The 20,607-nt window shown below is 33.2% G+C and overlaps 1 protein-coding gene across 1 annotated transcript in view; it reads left to right on the top strand.

Annotated features, from left to right (window-relative positions):
- The first annotated feature begins 1,912 nt into the window (after positions 1 to 1,912).
- LOC129801136 (contactin-2-like) overlaps positions 1,913 to 20,607 on the top strand; it is a 58,152-nt gene continuing 39,457 nt past the window's right edge. Inside the window, exon 1 of the mRNA XM_055845900.1 lies at positions 1,913 to 2,415. Coding sequence (XP_055701875.1) covers positions 2,307 to 2,415 — 109 coding nt within the window. The 5' untranslated portion in view covers positions 1,913 to 2,306. The remainder of the gene's footprint in view (positions 2,416 to 20,607) is intronic.

The raw sequence follows: 20,607 nt of genomic DNA, 5'->3' as shown, positions 1-20,607 counted from the left end.
AAAGATTAAAATTTATTCTTTTAGCTTAAAATTTAATCTTTTTTGCAGAATAAAATTAAGTCGTCAAAAAATATAATTTTAAGATTTCTTTTTTCTCTCAGTGTAATCATTAACAAGATCTTTATTTTACCCCACCTCTTTCTAAAAATATGTTTCATAGGTCTTATTATAATTTTTTGGTTTTCTTAGAGTTTATTCAAACGTTATGGATGTCAAGTTATGTGTACCGTATTTAATAAAGTTCAGGAAATTTCGATTTCCTGAACTTTCCTTTCCTTTACTTCCTTTACTTTCCTTTCGATCCGTTTCATGAGCCTTTAACAGCTATTCTCCTGTTTTAGACTTCCTCATCTAAGAGGAGAGCCCTAATACTGGTTCAGGTGCAATAAAAGCAATACTGGCTTCCGCAATAGCGAGGCGATCTGCTTCCTTATTGTCTGCTATACCCCTATGTCCGCTGGTACCTAGTGTAGTTCAAACTCACATATCACATATTTGGCATTCGGAATCAATAGCAAAGCGAATGTTCCAAATAGATATGTAAAGAATCTTAGGCCTCGACACTGACTTCCAGCAGCCTTATGCACTCCAAACACTATGGTAGCATCTTCGGCCTGAAACACAGTTGGGCTGAGTTGAGCTGAAGCGGAGAGTGGTAGCCGGCCACTGAAGAGTCTTCCACACGAAAACCACATGCGAATAGTGCAACCGCTCCAGGTTCAATAAGTCCCCGTCGCGGTCAACCTTGGTTAAAGTTACTGAATCATATTCAGGATCTCGCCTGAAAACTCCAAAACCTTAAAGTAGCGAAGAAGAAAGAGATGTGGAAGGGTAACATAAATATTCTAACCCGTGACCCAATTAAAGACGAAAGGTTGAAAATGAATAAATGAATGAATGAGTTTCTCTGAAATACACAATTATCAACTAATCTGTCTCAGCTTAGAATTAATTTGAAAGAATTATAAATTCTGAAGAGGTGTAATCCGATTTACTGCATCTCTAAACCAAAAATAATCCAAAACGGAAATGTTTATTAAAACTACAATTGCAATGCGTCAATGCTGTTTGAGCTGATTTTAATACATATGACTTACCTGAACTCTTTAAATCAGTAATAGTGTGGTACAGAGTACTGAGTTCCGGCACTTTGGAAATTTTCTATTTGAGGTCTATTTGCTTTTAGTGGTAGAGCGATGATTCAAGTTAGGTCATCAAGAATTTCTAGCATTAATGCCAATTTTACTAGGGTTTAGGAGGGAATAGGATCAATATACCTGTCCTTGAGTAATAAGTAATAGTAAGGCACACCTAGAAATCTTGCTTACGAGAAAACTTGTTGGCTTTATAGATTGGTGTGCCACATAAAAAATATATTACAATTTATTTTGCAACCCTTGGTATCCAAATAATGTATCCAACTTAGTCCCACCCTTCCGTAGTATGAAAAAGATTTAAATCAGTCTTTCAGTTTCTGTACAAAATATCTAGGTTTACTGACTCTGAATACCTTTTCTAAATGACGGTATACGATAAGATGTAAGACGTCGATAATCATATATGATGAACTGATGTGAAAAGTACCATCCTGATGGCAAAGCGAACTTCCGTGCTATCAACATGACATTGACTGGAATGTGAAAGATGCCACCGGATGAATCGTCATCACGCAGATTTTTTCCTCACGTTCCTTTTACACCCTCAATCGCCTTCCACACACAAAATACCTTTGACCTTGTTTTCCAAATCGTGAAACATGAAACATCATTCCTGTCTGTAGTTCCACACGCTCAGGGGAAATTTTGTCAGTTTGGTGGGACTGTGGACGGTGTTAAGGGCGCATGACAGGATTCCTGGTTGTGCAATCCTCCCCAGAAAACACTTTCACCCTCCGACACCACGATGGTCTTCATCAGTTCTCAGCGGCGTACTCATCCGTCTGGCACGTTTCGTGTGTGACATCGTGAGGTGTTTTCTGGCGCAAGTGTTGTTCTCTTCCTGGATGCAGATACTGAAAGAGTGTCTGTGGTCACGTCACGGGAATTAAAGTCAGAGGAAACGTATCAAGTGCGATCTCATCCTCTTTTTCGAAGAGGTCCTTTTACTGAGGGTTTAATGATCAAGTAAGAAAGCATCATTAGAAAGACTTCCAGGAATGGCCTGAGAGGTGTGGACGAGCGTGACTTCTTGCAGAAATAATTCTGCAGGATACGTCTTGGTATAGTCCTGCTATGGTGAGCAATGTGTTGGATGTGTACTGGAAAATATTGTGACTCTGGTGAAGAAAACACGTGAAGTTCATCTTAATGTGGTTGAGAAAACTGCTCCTTATCGCTGCAATGACTCTGTTCAAAGTGTCGAGTGGATACTTTTTGGATAAAGAAATTCACGGTCTGATGAGGCATCATCGAAAAGGTACGTCCAACTTATTACCTAAAGCTGTCTACACATTATCAAAAAATTCTGTAAAAAATGACATTAAAAAAAGTTCTTTAAAAAAATCGCCTCCAGACTAGTGAAATCTTTTTAAAAAAAACTGGATTTTTTACAGAAATTTGTATAGTGTGTAGGCGATTTTGTAAAAAAACGACCCATTTTTTTAAAAAAAACAAGGTTTTTTCTTTAAAAAAATTCTTTTAAAAAAATGCCTCTACACACTGGGACAATTTTTTACAAAACAGTTTTTTTAAAGAATTTTTTAAAAAATCACAGCAACTCGTGGCATTTTTCATGAAAATTTGTTATTTGAGTGGTGGAAAAAGTGTGAAAAGTATTTGTTGGAATTTCCTGGGATAGTTGTTAGTGAATGTTCGTGGAAAATTTTCCAAAATTGCGAAAGTGCAGTGTTTTTCTACAGAAGTTGTTCCCAGTGGAATCAAAGCCAGCTTTGGAGGAACATTTTCGCTGATTTTTCTTTTGACGTTGCCGAAAGTTGTGATGTCTGTGTATTCTTGAAGATTTTTATGGTACAGTGACCTCGTGCACCAAATTAAAACATGAATGGAAAGAAGGAAATTGAAGAATTTTGGAACATGAACCTGGTAAATCAATCAAGACAATAGACCTATTCAGAGCCACTGAGGAGATCCTAGTACATACAAGAGTCATCCGTAGTTACCACAGCCCATCACTTGAAGCCCCAGAACCACCTCCCATCATTCCTCCTTTTCAACCACGATGGAAATGTTCCCATCCGGAAGCACAAGGATGAGATGGCTACAAACTTTTGCTTCCTCCATGGGACTCCTGCTTGGACAGTAGTGGATAGAGGGAGAAGGCTTTAATGTACACCGGATAACCAATAAAAGATTTCGGATTGGAAACCAAGATATGAGAATTTATTTTTCATAAAATTTATCATAATTATCACTAGTGTCCGGAATCAAATCAGTGTCATCCAGGATCCGGAATCAAATTTGTAGAGTTGCACTGGATCAATTTTTGCAGGAATTTTGGTGAAGCACTTTCTAATTATTCCTCAAAGTCCTTCCCCTCATCCACAATCATGCTCTTCCAATTGTAGTCCTGAATTTTTTGCAGAAATAGCTTTGCAATAAAATCAGCGAGTTTTTTTTAGCATATTCATAGTACTTACGTCAATGTTCTTGGTTACAAATACTCCTGTTCATCCAAACGTATCCACAAGTTTTCCTGAAGTCCTGAAGCTTTTCCAGAAAGAGCTGCTGATCAATGGAATCTAGGATCTTTTGAGCTGCACACCTTCTCCACTCTACCCATTGTTCCTGGTAACAAATTTGTCCTTCCGAGTAATTTCTGCGGTTCTTCTGATGAGCATGTTTTGGTTTCCAGATTATCGCAAAGAAAAACAATTTCTGTACATAAATAACTGCGATAGTCACACAAAATTTTTAGGGAAAAACAACAGTTTGAGGTTATGTTCACACACTCCGGAATATTGATTCCACTGGGAACAACTTCTGTAGAAAAACACTGCACTTTTGCAATTTTGGAAAATTTTCCACGAACATTCACTAACAACTATCCCAGGGGATTCCAACAAACGCTTTTCACACTTTTTCCACCACTCAAATGACAAATTTTCATGAAAAATAATCCCAAGCGAAATGCTGAGAGTAATCTGTCAAAAATTTTTTACAAAAATTAAGTATAGTGTGGAGGCATTTTTTTTAAAAAAATTTTTTAAAAAACAGTTTTTTTAAAAAAATTTTTAAAAAATTTTTTAAAGAATTTTTTTTAAAAAATGCTCATAATGTGTAGACAGACACTCTGATTTTTTTTAAATTCTGTTCCACGATATTAGAAGCGTTAAAACTATGATATTAAATTTGAACAAGTGTTTAATGAAAGTGTCAGAAAGTTGAAAAGTGCTTAAAGAAGTGTCCTTCTGTAAAATCGTACTTAAAGGATTCTTTAAAAAATACAATAAATATTTTTTTATTCAAGTTTAACTGAAACTGAAAACTCATTTACTACTTTTTCGTACTTTTGCTACAAAAAGTTTGGTTTAGAGTAGTCTTCAGCTTAAGTTTGGGTTTCCCGCTAATTTTTTCAATGTTTTATAACAAGGTATACACATCCGTGCTATCCCAAAATCGTTAATTGGTCAGAATAAGGGGCAGTAAAGGACCTTTGAATTGGAGTACCTTTCAAATAGGAATTTTTCTTCTATTTTGAAATAGAACTAAAAACTTATTAGCATAATAAGAATATATTAAATCCACTTAAAAGAAAAAAACGGTTCCTGGATTATTTGTAAAATCACAAATATTTAATAAACAAATTCATGGTTCTACATAACGATGGGTAACTAAAAAAATTGACAAGAAAGTTTCATTCAGATATTCCGAAGCGGATGATTGCGAGCTAAAACATCGATTTTTTAAGGATCTTGGAATGTTTAATATGCTTCGCTTGATGCCTCGCCTTGTCACTATAAGATTGTTTTCCTATTCGATTCGATTCAAAATGATATATGCCATATAATCCATGAGATAGAAACAATAATAGTTTCAGTACGAAAATAGAGATTCAGCAATGTTACATTTAAAATATCTAGTCTCAGTCAGAACTTAAAAATGAAATAAAATATTTTTGATACAATCGCAGAATTAGGAAGATTTTAGATACTTTTCAGACATGCTTAAAGTGTTTTCTGCTTACTTTAAATTTTAAACTGTTTTTTTCCGATTTTATTTTATTCATCATACTCATTGCTGTCTCTATCATTGTATACAGAAGCGTCATTTTTTTAAGCCGATTTTTGACGAAAATTGCTACTATAGTTATGTCCAGAGAAATAAGTTTTTAACATTTTTTTAGGTCAGTATTTAATTTGTTCAGTTCCTTTTAATTTTAATTTTTGGTTCTTTTAGTTTAGTTTTTAATTTGAAGATAAATTAGTTCAGAAGAGAAGAAGCTATTATTTGTTTCATTCGGTCAATAGGGGAAGGTGGGACTATTTTAAGCTGTGTGGTTATATTGATTTACGATTTTTTCTAATTTCTATGCATAGAAAGCTACGCTTTACAAACATTTTATTTAGTTCTGCAATTCTTTTGAAGAATTGAATTACATTTCGTTAAAGCCCACTTTTATTTAAAAATATTCGAAAATTTCGTATAGCAATGAGCCGCACTGCTCAAAGTAATCCCACCTCCCCCTAAGTTTTTTCTTAATCTTTCCCCTCAATTTGAAAAAATCGTAATAAAACTGAAATGAAAAAAACTGCGTTTTAAAGTTTTGAATGTTCCCCCGAACGCTTACAAATCAGCTCAGTCAGTGCCTTTTGCTTTCGTCCCTGCATCTTCGGAAACATTAGTTTGCCGATTATTTTAATCATATAATTCGGGCTATACTCCCTTAAGTCAGCAATATGTTAAAATTTTTATTGCCTTGATTTTAATCTTAGTTTTTGAATGAAGACCAGCTAATTTTCTATTTCGTGTAAATCGTATTTGTCATAGGATTCTGTTATTAAAATTTAAGTTTTCCAGCTTTTTCCTAGTTTCTCATACAGGGTAAAGTGGTAGAATTTGGACAATCGTACAAGTTGGACAGGGCTTTTTTCTTGGTAAATTTAGTACTTTTTTTATTTGTTTATTTTTAATGCTTTAGTTTTATACTTTGGTTCCTTGTCTTTAAAAAACAAATTTTGTACTGTATTTATTAAGGGAAAAAGCCATGTCCAATTTATAACACTATGTCCAACTTATATCACTTTGCCCTATTTTAGGCTTTCAATATTCTGGTTCTTGACCTGATGTGTAACACAAAAATGCTTGATCGTTTTCGGTTCGAAAGGTTCAAAATATTTAAATAATATTTTACGATTTTACTAGCAGATCCTTTTACAAAGGGATCATAAGGGCCCTCATGAGGGTCTCTGGTAAGAATCTTCTATTTACAATTCCTATTGCTATTGTCCTTCGATTTTAATAAGTCAAAAGGATCTTATAAATGCAACTCTTTCTATTTTGAAGTCTCTCTCATGACTGCGAAGTTTTTAATATTATTTTTTAATTTTTTTTTTAATAAAATCTCAGTGACGGTCGTTATGATCGATCAGTATGACGATCATCAATTCCTCACGTCAAGTTCTTTTCTCTGCGAAATTCTTCGCTAGACTTCTCCTAATCTTTTTAGAGATGTAAAGGTTAGCCACTTAGCTTGACTTCTCTAATGTTGTACCCGTCTTACCACACACGATTTTTGGGGTAATTTTAACTCAATATAAGCCCTTAAGGACCAGTCAGTGGTTTACTGCTGACCCAAAAAATCATTTTTCTAACTGTTTAGAAGACAAATAACCTTTTATAGTCAAAAATATGATTGGTTAAATTTTGTAATATACCGAATATACCTCATAAATCATAAGTTTATTTATTTTTTTTTAATTTTTTGACTATATGTTCTGGAAAGCTGTCGATATTATCATACGACGTAAAATGATGCCCCGATATTTCATCACAAAAGCAATCAAATTTATATGGATTTATATATTTAAAAGAATTACTAAAATAAATTTAATATTTTATTGAAATTCCAAGAAAATTGGAATCACAGCATAAAAGGGCGTGGGACACCTTTGAAAAGACATTCTCTTAAAATAGTGCTTTTCTATTTTTAAATAGAACTGGACGATACCATGAAATAATTTAGCTACACGAACGAATTGTGAAACTAAATGTAATTGCAATCATGCTCAGTTCTGTTTCAAATAGGTGAAAATAGCCTTACAGGGGATGATGGGGTAGTTGCAAGCATTTATTACTTTCGAAAATAAAGAGCTTTAAGACGAAAAATAATTGTTTAGGAATGGAATTATATATTTTTTAGTATAAAAAGAATCTAACAGAATGGTTTGTTTGAATATTGTTCGTATTCGTTTAGCCAAGGAATCCTGAAAAAAATTTCAGCTACGGAGAAACGCCCTACCATCCTCTATCAAAGGTATTTCAAATCAAAGATGCCCCACTGCCGCCTAATTGTGTTGTATATTTAACGGCTGGCGCCGTTTTAATGTTTATAGGCAACTGCCAAAGCGAAAAAGGAAAGAGTTCTTCCTTACAAATAATCAGATCACATGTTTATTTACATTTCATTATTTTTATTAAAAAAAATAATACAATATACACTGAGAAAAGAAAGGGAGTTGTGATTAACTTTTTTTTCCTCGTAACTTTAACACTTTTTAGGTTGAAAACTATATCAACATTTATTAATGATAATTTTACACCTTTTTAAGTGTAAAATTGACATGAAAAGGGTAACTTTAACCCCTAATACACCTAAAAAGCATAATAATTACACCGATTTCGGATTTCTCTCAGTAGTGTACACTGAGAAAAAAAGAGGGTGCGATTAACATTGTTTCCTCAGAAATTTAACACTTTATAGGTGTAAAAATATATCATTTTGTAATGTTAATTTTACACCGCTTTAAGGGTAAAATGAACATGAAAAAAAGTACCTTTAATCCCTAATACACCTAAAAAGGGTAATATTTACACCGATTTTGGATCAATACTGCAGGGTAAAATTAACATTTCCGGAATATTATTTTAACTTTTTCGGATTTCTCTCAGTGTAGAAAAGGGACATAAATACAGATAATGCTGCTTCTTTTTGGTTTTTCTTCAACACTGTTAAAAATGAAAGGATCAAATTGATCCAAATTTGAACCTTTAGAAAAGGATGGATCAAATTAACATGTTCTATTATAATAAATGTGCCTTCAAAGTTCGAAATTTGATCTAGAATTTGCAAAAGGATCAAAGTTGGATCAATTTGATCCTTTTATTTTTACCAGTGAATGAAAAGCAGTGTTAGATGAAAATGACTAGCTGAGATCATGATGGGATTCTTAATAACCGCACCTAGGGGAAAGTACCCATGCTTTACACAGTCCCAAGCTTTACAATGACTGGATTTTTCGTATGTTTTTCAATAAATGTGACTCGTTTCTTAGATATTTTAAAAACTAACGGAAAGTGTCTTGTTTTTAAGATATATTGCGGAGTCGTATTTGTTCAGAAACATAGGAAAAATTTAGTCATTGTAAAGCTTGGGATCGTGCAAAGCATAAGCACTTTCCCTTACTCTTCTATATTCTCTTGACACGTTCGTTAAGTGCGTCAAAGCTCTCAATTGGTATACAAGCTTCTGAATCAAATGTTTACTACTTTTCACTCTGCACACTATACAATATTATAATGTGCTGTAATATGCATGCCTAAGCATTTTTATGAGTTTCAGTTTAGTATAAAAAGCTCTACAGATTAGAGTGTTTGAAATTAGATCTATTTTGTGGGACATTAAGTGGCTGCTGGTTTTATTCAGTAATAAAGCATAGGAATAATGTAAAATCAATATTCATGGTGTTGTATAATCTTCTCCTTTTTGATTCCTAATACACCTTGTATTAGCACTTTATTATTACGACATTGTCATAACGTGTTCCTCATTCTCCCCTAGAAATTCCTAGCAATAAATACAATAAGTTTCTTATCGAGTTACTCAGCCGTGCTTGGGAGATGCTGATGAGGGCATACTCCAGAAGATGGCAAGGATGTACATCATCACATATCACCTTGAGCGTGGTAGAAAGTTTCGCCATAAAATAAAACACGATCCCGGTGGTTCGACTAATTTTCCATGAGTTTGCTCATTCTCTGCATAATACAAATTGATTATGCCACAACATTTGCTTTCAATTACGCGCAGTTGATTTTACATTTTCGCCCCATTACCAAAAAGACTTAGTCAAATTCATATCAGCGACAACTGCTCAATGAACCATTTAATAACCCCGTGATGGTTTAATAATGGATATTGTTTGGGGAAATAGTTAAGAAATTTATGTATACTAAATTTAGTATCCCTTTCATTGTCTTAAAGTACCCGGAGGCAGAGTTACGCACATATCATCATGGGTGGATAAAAGGAAGAAACTCAGCAGAAAGTTGAACAAATGATTACTGTCAATAGCAATAGGATTGAGTATGAATTAGATTGCTGACATTGCTGTTTTATTCACAATTTCTTAGAAATTGAGATAAACTTAACCTTGGATACTGATACAAATTTAATCCATACATTAAACTCAGAGAAAAGTTCCTCTCTCAATCGGAAATTTGAAAAGTCAAAATGCTGCCTTACCTTTGACATTTTGAAATTTAATTTAACACCATTTCATTTTTTGATAAGGCATACAAAATGTAATATAATAAATTGAATATTTTTGAATCTATTAAAAGATAGTTAATATAGAACTAAACATAAGACTTTTACAATTTAGCAAAGTCTACATCTATAACTGAATGTTTAATCTCATGAAATAGGGGAAAATTCCTATGCTTCGTACGATCCCAAGCTTCGTAATGACTATTTTTTTTTAAACTATGTTTCTTTATAAATTTTACTCCGCATTATAGGTATTTTAAATACTGGACACTTTCCCTAGATTTTAAAATATGGATGCAATGAGTCACATTTATTGAAAATCATAGAAAAAAATGAGTCGTTACGAAGCTTGGAAATGTAAAAAGCTTGGGAACTTCCCCTTACTAATTTGATCTTCTTTATTGATAGGCTGCTAAGGCTTTGAACATTTTCAAGTGCTAATCAATCATAGAACGCAATACGTCTAAAATATTTTATCAAATTAAATATTTATTCATGAAAAAATTGACTGAGCACCTAAAAATTAAATACGGTCAGAAAAAAATTAGTAAGGGTCAATTATGGCTTCAGCATATCTTTTCGATCAGGAAAATTAAAAAAAAATCAAAATTCACATTTCTTCCTTTCTCAAACATTATGCACATACAGTAGACTCTCCTAAATCTGAAGCTCTCAAATTCGAACGACAGCTGAACTCAAAATACCATTTAGGGTAAGTGTGCCAAAATTCCGGTCAGCTGGCGTGTTAAAATCTTCCAAGAAGAACAAATATTTAGATAGAATTCATTATTCATCAAACATTGGAATAAAAATTCATATTTTTAATCAATTTAATTTTAGTGTCCAATTTTACCCTCAAAGTGTCCAAATTTAGAAACTGTCCAAAATTATGAGCCTTTCCCCTACAGATAATTACTAGAAATGGAAAAAGTCTAAATTTTTAGGGAATTTCAAAAAATAAAAGGAGTGTCCGGTGTTGCAAAGCTGTCCGAAGTTTGGCACAGTTCCTCTATTAAGATTAATTATTAAAATATATTGCGTTAGATAGGTCAGATTTATTAAAGGAATACGAGAAAAATATTAAGTGTTCGAAGGCAGAGTATGAGCGATGCCTGAAAGCCTTCCCCAATAATTTTTAATGCTCAAATTCAGAAAGATAACATAAAATTTGACGTCGAAGAACCTTTGCTTATTTCTTATTGATCTATTCCGGTTTTATGTTTATATTTGCTTTTTGTAAACTGTGTTTTAGTATATAAAGCTTGTTGTTATTCCTAAAACTATACATTTTGATAGCTCACAAAATTTCGTCAGTTTAGCCAGTTATATAAATTCAATAAACAAAAAATTAGTAAATGTTAACAAACCAAAAGCGTGTTTCCTTTGAAATTTGAGTTTCATTTTAAAAGAAATTAAAAATTATTGCTATTGTACGTAAAACACGAAAACATAAACAAAAAACTGCGTGAATTTATTTATTAATTAGAGTACCACAACACTATGCCTTAGGCCAATATATGGCGTATGCAAATGAAATAAAATCACCAAAATGCTTTTGACATGTTTTGTATACGTGATATTGGATGGATGGTGTAAACTACGATGAATTTTTATTTTAAAAAAAGTATAATTTGCATGAATGTAAATTTATTCTAATAGTTTTTAAACTACACTTTCGATAAATTGTTAAATATTTCGTTTTGCAATTTCGGAAAATGATGACAGGTATTTAATGAATACTGTATATCCTGTTTGCATTAATTAGTTGAAAAATTATGAAGCACGCACCTATTGTAAACAGTGAGATTTTTAATGGCCTAAAGATAAACATGAAGGTATTACAGAAGCATTGCTATGTGTCATATGATAGTACTGTAATACTGAAATAATTTTGAAAGATTTTATAAAACGATTTAACAAAAGAGTAGGTAAAAAGCTTATTTGTTGGTAAATTTGTACAATCAGTTAAAATAAAATAAGTGTTATCGAAAGGGGACTCTCCGGTGGTGGCCAGTGGATTTGAAGTCACTTCACAAAGAAAAGCACTTCTTTAATCTTTCTCAGAGCTTTCGGTCCTGGATGTGGACCTTCTTCAGTGGTCGACTAAACTATGTTTTTTGTACTTTATGAGGATCGTTATTTTGTGTGGGATTGAACAATACCATCACTTTCAGTTTATCAATTGGAAAGGTTTTTTTTAGGAAGTTTTCACTGATTTTCAACTTTTGAGCAATTTTTCTTTAGGTACTTATATGATGTGATTTGGCGCTTTCTGTTAATTAACAGAAACAGTCATTAACAGAAAGCACCAAATCACATCATATCAGTAACTAAAGAAAAATTGATCATAAGTTGAAAATCAGCGAAAACAATTTCCTGAAAAAAACCTTCCCAATTGATAAACTGAAAGTGATGATATGGTACTGAAAGTGATGGTACAAAAAAAACATAGTTTAGTCGACCAAAGAAGAAAGTCCACATTCAGGACCGAAAGCTCTGGAAAAGATTGAAGAAGTGTTTTTCTTTGTGAAGTGAATTCAAATCTACTGGCCACCACCGGAGAGTCCCCTATCAATACACATCACGCCAGTTCTTCATCCAATTTATTAGTGTTATCGAATATTTTTATTCATTAACTAGATTCATATCTTTCTTAATTTATTTAAAAATTACAATTTCATATACCCAAAAAATCCAAAATTTAACTCATTAGTGATGTTCAAGAGTTTCAGGAGTTTTTCCTTGCAATTGAATATCAGCAAAAGTTTTCGCTGCTGACTTGCTGAATTGTTATCTCGCACTTAAATTTTCAATTTTCAGCTTCCCGTTGGAGAATTTTCTGGTCACTGATGGACTCTAAAATCGATAAAGTACTCAGTGAATGACTTTTCAATGAATTCTTACTGCATCCTTTTTGATAAATATAAGAAAAAAAACATCCGTTTCTTTTTCCTGTCCAAAAAGAACTTTCACAAGTCGAGGGTAAAAATATTCAAGAGCAACTTGTAAAGCTCTCGAGGAAGAATATTCGTAAAATTTTATGGAGCACATTTTCTCAGTTGATTTTTTTTCCTGAAAAATCGCATTGAAAGAATTTTTTTTTGTTCACGAAGGAAGATACCGAATATATTGAATTTGATTTTGTACGTTTAAGGAATTTATCTCATTTATTTCCTTTTCTATCTTCTTCAACTTTTTTCTCAAGTTCCTTTTACTGTGAAATTGTGGGAAAAAGAAGTTTATTCAGTAAATGAGGAAGTGTTGAGTATAGAAATATTGATTGACGTGCTTTTGTGTGGAAAATATTTAAGGCATGTTTGTGAAGTAATTAAATGTAGTGCCTCGAAAATGGTATTAATTGATTGATATCCACACTTGTAATTTCTATTTTGGGCAAACATACACAATAAATTCCCACAATAAACCTGCTTCAGTGTGAGTTGATTGAATTATTAATTACCAAATGACTGATTGATAAATTGTTTGGGCCACCGAGGCAATTTGTTACATCCGCGTGTCCGATATTGTGAGTACACTTGCTTGTTGATTTATCCGGGTGAGAGAAATAGATACCACAAGTATTTTCCATTGCCTAAGGATTACACTTTTCCCCCATAATGATTGATTAGCTTTGCGCTGCAGAAAAAAGCTCCGACAGGAGCTTTTCCGCTGAAACATCGCCTTTAGTCCTCCCACCATTTAATACATCCCACAGTGTCTCTTGCTGTCGTGAAGATACCGTCCAGCAGGGAAATTACCCAATATTTTGGAGTTGGATAGGGATTTTGTGGAAATGCAGATGGAAATTTTCCACTTGGGTGAATAACAACCGAATGAGTCAATAGTTCGGGGATTGGCGCCGTTCCAATTCAATCAGACAAAGTGCTGCCCAGAATATATCAATAGAGTGACCGGAGTGACCAATTGGGGACATGTTTCACCTCATAATGGACTCTAGGGGTAATTTTTTCCATTTACCCGTTTTTACTTGAGTCCCTTGCTTTATAATAGCCTCTACATATGCAGAAAAAAAATCTTTATGCATTTAGATTAGATTACAGTCGGGGCGGTTCCTCGCGGAACCGCTGCACCCAGGCCTCCTTTAGGGCCCATTATGCATCCCCGGTGCATTTACTTAAACATTATGATTAATTTGCAGTAAATCGCTGAAATTGACGAAAATATCCCACAATATGAAGAGGGATTTTGCGCTTGAGGTGCTATTAGTAAGACCATTATGCCCTAGACACACTTACCAATGAAGCCGAGAAACGGCTTAACGTAATTATAATCAAAATAGTGATTAGATTACATTTCCATCAGTTTCTGACTAATCTGGCTCTCGGTTTAAGCCGTCAAACGGCTACTGGCTGTAAGGAAGAGTTGAGAATTGAATATATTTATTCCAAAATGGAATTTGAGAAGCTTGAAGCAAAGATTATATTGTCATTCACGCGTTCCGTGAAATTAAGTATAGTAAAACGTATTGGATATGAATCGAGTACTTTTATGCTAGAAAAATTCCTTGTAACTTGGGACATAATTCATCATAGAGCAAGCATTGCACCTGACTCATTGTTCCTCAGGTTCCTAATATTCATTAGGGGAATGTAGGCATGGTTCGCACAGAGTGAACCTTCAAACGATGCGACTTTTCTCTTTGTTTGCAAGGAGCTGACTTACCATTTCTCAGAAATGACGAACTAGCTCTAGAAAATAAATACTAGAAAATAAAGAGAAAATTTGCGTTGTTTGAAGGTTCACTCTGTGCGAACCATGCCAACATTGCCCTAATATGGAAAACTGGGGCAAAAAGTCACAAAATGAAAATTTCATAATTCAATATCCTCCAAGATAAATAAGATAGCGGCTTAATTTTTTTCCAAATAATAAAAAAAAGTCTTGGAATTTTTAGACCTATTTTTGAAATATTTTCCTTAAGGGGAAGTGGGGCACTTTTCCAAGTTGGGCAGCTTTGAAATTGGAATTTTTCACATATTTTTAAATAAAATTGAGACTCGTAGTGATATAATTAAGCTGCACAAACAGATTGAGCAGCTAAATCATATTATGATATGGCTCAATTCCATTTAAACATGGTAGAAAAATCCTTATTTCAAAGCTGCCCCACATTCAAAAGTGCCCCACTTCCCCCTACAGCAGATATCAATTTTTACTTATTTATTTTCCAAAATTAATGCACTTGTGATTTTTTTTAAATGATTTGGATTCTTTTAATACGAAGCCGCTATTATTTTAGAAGTTTACAAAAATACTTTTCTCCAGAAATCCTATTAATTAAAACGACCACTTGGGGGTAAAAAGTAACAAAAACCGAAGCAATTTCAGATGTTTCGCGGCGGAAAGAAACGTCACTGCCATGTCTCGCCGCTTGTTGCTTTCATTGATCAAACGATTTGCCGTTTCTTGTGTGATTTTTTTCAAAATAGCTTGAAAAGCGCTTTTCTCGTTCAGATAGAGAAAATAGTGTTTGACAAAGGTGTAAACTGTAGATGTACAGGAATAAATTTCATATGAAAATATGTCATCAAGGCATTTTTTATTTACAGAAGCCCGTAATAAAGCGAATCAAAATGTGTTATCACCCAATGGCTGGTACTATTTGCCCCAGCATTTTTGAGAATGGTCACAAAATTACCTTTTAGAAAAGGGCTCAATAAATGTGTTTCCTTAGAAAATAGAGGGAAATGGCTTCAACAAAGTTGTAGAGTGCTTAATTGCATATAAAACTGAGCTAATTAGAAAATTCTGGGGCGCTCCTGTACCTCGTAAAAAAATAAAATATTCGTTTTGTAGAATTTTGCCCCAGTCTCCCTTATACAGTGTTAAAATTAATTAAACAAAAGTCGTCAAATACGGACTGCGCGTAACTTTCTTACTATTCTTATTTAGAAAACAGAAGATACTAATTTAAACTAACCAGTGCAAGATAGGGGGTACCTCCGGTATGCTCCAGCGGAAAAGTTGTCACCCTAAGTTGAATCTTAAGAGAAGAGTTCTGGGAAACACAAAAAAGTTGTTTTCCTCATAGGATGACAACATTTTCTCTGTAGAATACCGGAGATATACCCCTATCAAGAAAATCGCGCCGAGCCAGTGTTAATCGTTCATAAACTTACACTAAAGGCGTTGACAGGTTTTAGTGAAATTGCAATACAGACGATCGTTAAAGCTGAAACAAACATGTTAGCAATTGAATACATAACTAAGATACAACAAGTAATTTATTATAAATTCATAAGAAGAAAACAAAAATAATCCACAAAACCCAAAAGTAGACAATACACAAGGTAAAAGAAACAAAGGAGATATTATTATTAGACCCAAGCCTAAAACAACAAATAGCACAATCCCCGGTAATGCTATAGAAATAATTATGATAAATATTACTACAGCTATTGTTTGTTTATTTTGATATACTGGGACATTCTGACCATTATGTATATATTATTGAGTCTATAATGTATATTGAGAAAAATATCATGCTCGATATAACAAATAATTTAATAAATCTGCATAAGTAAGAAAGAAGATTACCTTGGTTAAATTCGATTTTACTTATCAAGTGAAAGCCGATGACAGTCGATAGATCGTTATTAAAAGTTATTCAAATCTTTTATCACGTTCAAAAAGGAATCTTTCGAAATTCTCTGAAATACAGAGGGCATAGGGATTATTGGTTTTTTGGTTTTTGGCGTGGGGTAACTCATTTCGGGGAACTCGAGCCAATCTGGCTGGGGAACCCATACATTTTTTTCAGGAAACCCGGGGAACCCATATATTTTTTTGGGAACCCGAGCCAATATGATTGATTATGAATTACCCCTTGGTTTTTGGTTCAAAGTGGGAAAATGCGGTAACTATTGCACGAAGAGCGTCTTTATACCAAAATATCATGTATGACATCTTTGTGATCTTAGCCTAATTTCACTTTGGGATCGTTCAACATAAAATCAATGATTTGTCGAAATTTTCTGAAATATTGACATACTATTGGTTCGAAAACCAAATCATAATTATCGGTAAAGAGTCTAGTTAATTATTAGCTTGGATATAGTTTCGGGTTTCGGTTATCTATTTCTTACGTAAATGATAATGTTTTTCTCAGGCTATTATAACGATACTCAGAATTTTTTATCAAAAAAAACTTACTGGTTATATCCGTCACGTCTTGTTGCTGTAATTCAAAGATTTGCTGTTAAATTTTGACCATTTTGACTTATATTACTTGAAAACATCGCTAATTCGAGATCTGGTTGTTTATTTTATTACGACGCCGTTTATGCATCATACTGCGGATTTATTGAATAATCTGTTAAGCTCAAGTATAAATATTAATATTTATTATTTATTTTCGCCATTATTACGCTTCGGGCGCAAACAAATTCACAACTGTGACAGTTGACTCGGGGGTGACACTGCCCAAGGGCCGACCGCTTTTCCGATCGTATCACGGACCCACAGTGTAGAAATGAAAATTCAGTGTGTACAACTACCCCATGTTTACTACTGCCCCAGTTTCCCTTAAGCTCTGTACTGATGTATGATACTATTCGATCTAAAATCCTCGAATTCAGCAAATGATTTATTAGAATTGTTTTATAATTACCTTTTACTGGTTCGACCTCCAGAGTGTTTCCCACAAGGATTTCTCCCAAAAATGTTTTGTATATGATTTATTCGCATTAAATAAATAAATTTCTATAAAATATTTTATTGCTAATATATTCTGTGATTGTCTAGCTAGAGCTTGAAAACATCCTTAGTATTCATAAATAAAATTCAATGGCCACAGTGAGTCCGTAAAAGTTCAATGTTGACCTGAATTTATGAGATAATGTATAGCATAAAAAAATAATTAGTCAGAGCGCTAATCAACGTATTGATTAGAGAAATTATTTATTGAGTACCTTTTACTAAGTGCTAGAATTAGTAAAATTAATTCCCAAAAAAAACAACAGATGGAAATTTTTTGATGTCAAATAAATTATATTAATAATAAATGTAATTGAATAAATACACAGTAACATAGGGGAGACTGGGGCAAAATTTTTCAAAACGAAAATTTCAATATTCACTATTTTCTAAAATAAAAGAGAATGAGGTTTGAAATTTTTATTATAGATATAACCTTCATGAACCTTCTTAAAATTACAAAGTTTAATGGGATTCGAGGAAGGATTATGTAAAATAAAAAGTAATGAAATTTTGAGCCCTATTTTTGGAATATTTGGCTTACAGAAAATATCAATACTGATTAGCTCAATTTAAGCGCATTTCTCTTTAAGATAGTGAAAAATTATCTTCAACAAAGTTGTAGAGGAATAAATTTCCAATAAAAATATGTCTATTTGATATTTTTAACGTTTGCGAGAGTGAAATTTCACAAATTATCCGAAAACTGACAAAATTTGCCCCAGCAATTTTGAGAATCTCCACAAAATCGACTTTTAGAAAATGATTCGAAAATCACATTTCTTTCGAGATAGAGGACAATAGTCTTCTGCAATAATGTAGAGCAGTAAAGTTTCTATAAGAATATTCTCATTATAAAACGTTTAAGTTTTCTCAGAGCTCGTGAAAGAATTAAATATGCGTTTTGACAAGTTTTGCCCTAGTCTCCCCTATATTTTACCAGAAAAAAAAATGAAATTTGATTAATAATAAAATTGCTAAAATTAAAATTTCAGCAGTGAAGTTTTTAAGTAAGCTCTGACAAAGGGAAGCGAAAGAATTACTAATTTTACCTGTAATATTCATTTTTCAAAGTAAAAGGTTAGAAAGGCTCTAGTGGACGTATTTCTCATCCCAATGGCATCATATTTAGACAAGTTGGAAAGGTCTTGGAATTTCCGATCAGTTCACTACCGATAATTCATTTTTATGCGAACTTCAATTTTATTACTCCTAAGGTGTATTTTGAACAATATTTTGAGTGATTTATAAATCGGATCAAATTGGTTCTGAACCGGTATCAATTCAATTACTTTTAAAACTATTTTGGGGAATATTTTGAGTGATTTATGAATCTATTTGAATCGATTGAGAACAAAGTAAATGATGTAAAATTATTTTTGAGGTTTAGCATCTAAGTCACTAGTTCGAGCATTTTGTAAAGTCTAGTACGCTTTGTCATCCTTTTTCTGCTTTTTTGTTTTTAGTCCCATAAAAAGTACACCTCTAATTATGATTTCATGTTGTTTGACTTCGTAAATATGAAAATCCTCTCACTTTTATTGTCGTTATTGGTAGTTAATCAAAGTTGAAATATTATGCAAAAACTTTATAACACAAAACCATTGAAAACTATATAAACAGATTTAGTCTATTGAAACTAAAAGTATTTATTACTCATTCATTAAATATTATTTTTTTAATTTAACTTACTGTGGAAATGTAGTTCGATCCTGAAGTAAATGAATTAGCATAAGCGTACTGTATGTTTTAAAATTTGTTAATGAAACGGTTTGACTGATCATTGTTCCATAAATTAACGAGCACAGTTAAATTAATTCCATTCAGTAATGTTATGTAAATAAATTATCCATGTTCTTAACCATTACTCCGTATTCAACGTGATATAAGTGGCCTCTTTTTTTTCCTGAAAACCATTTACCTTCAAGTTGCTTGAAATTGAATTAGGGTAATGACATTAAATTGAACATAATTATGTATACATACTGGGTCATTTTGACTATCCGTTACATCCATACTTAGACATTGATTTTGCATTTGTGAATGAAATGGTTACAAGTCCTTGTTTAAGTGTACAGACAGGGGTATACATTGTCAGCAATAATAGATACATTCCAGTGACATGACTTTACGTGACATTTCAAGTTAAATGCAAATTGTTTCAATTACCATTTAATACTTCTCCGTGTACGACATGCAGAAAATCATGAAGTATGTAAGCATTGAAGTGTTTCTCTTCAGCATTTTCCACACATAAGGGTCACATGAAGTGCACCCAAAAGCTAAATACGTCTAGGTACTATGTATCAGCCATTTCCTCTTTCGAATACATTTTATATTGTTGGAGGAAAAATTTACACTGTTACGATACTGTTAACGAAGCAAATGTGGTGCGAGAAGAAACTGAGTTCCGGAACGATAATTACTGTGCGACATGTTGGATACTAATTGTGCAAATGGTCTAATGAATATTTCACAAGAGTCAGGTTAGAGAGGCCAAAAGGATGTACTTTGAATGTGCTTTCTAACTATTTCTGTTCCCCTCCCACATACTAAATCCTCTATTTCACTGGGAAACACCCAAAAAAGTGAAAATTAATATTCCCTGGTCAAACATTTGGGATGTCCTCTGGAGAGCAGTTTGGACAAATTCCCGGAAAAGTTGTCCTAGATGAAAATAGTGATACACAGAGGTAGGACAAACCCGTCGAGCAGAGTGAGAGGTAATTTACACTGAGTGACTTTTAGTGTTATAATAAAAATATTAATGAAACCTGACGCGTGATATCATTTGGTGCTTTGAAGAGCTTGACGAGCTTTTACTCTTTTAGGACTTCCAGGCACGTGCATATTTTTAGTTTCACAGGGTAATTTTTGAATCTAGAAGAGGTGGCAAAGTGTTCCGTACTTTGCATAATGCTCGAACTCGTGACTTAGACTCTGTCCTAGCATAATTTACCAGGGGAGTGACATTAGATCTGAAAAATGCAACCGGTTTTAGTGTAATTTTTTCCCTGTTTTCGTACACATTTCACGAGATATCACCAAAACTATGTAGGTTGCCAAATTAAAGTTTTCGGTAGCCTCTTCGCTATTAAATTGGCTTTTATTTTGTATTAGTATTTTTTGCTAATTCATTCTACAATGACAGAAAACAGCTCATAAACTCAAAAGTTTTCTCGGCTCGCTAGAAACATATGGGAAACATAGGAAATGTCATGCCCCTGT

Source organism: Phlebotomus papatasi, chromosome 2 (genome assembly GCF_024763615.1).
Source record: "Phlebotomus papatasi isolate M1 chromosome 2, Ppap_2.1, whole genome shotgun sequence".
Taxonomy (NCBI): Eukaryota; Metazoa; Arthropoda; class Insecta; order Diptera; family Psychodidae; genus Phlebotomus; species Phlebotomus papatasi.
This window is presented reverse-complemented; position numbering and strand designations above follow the sequence as displayed.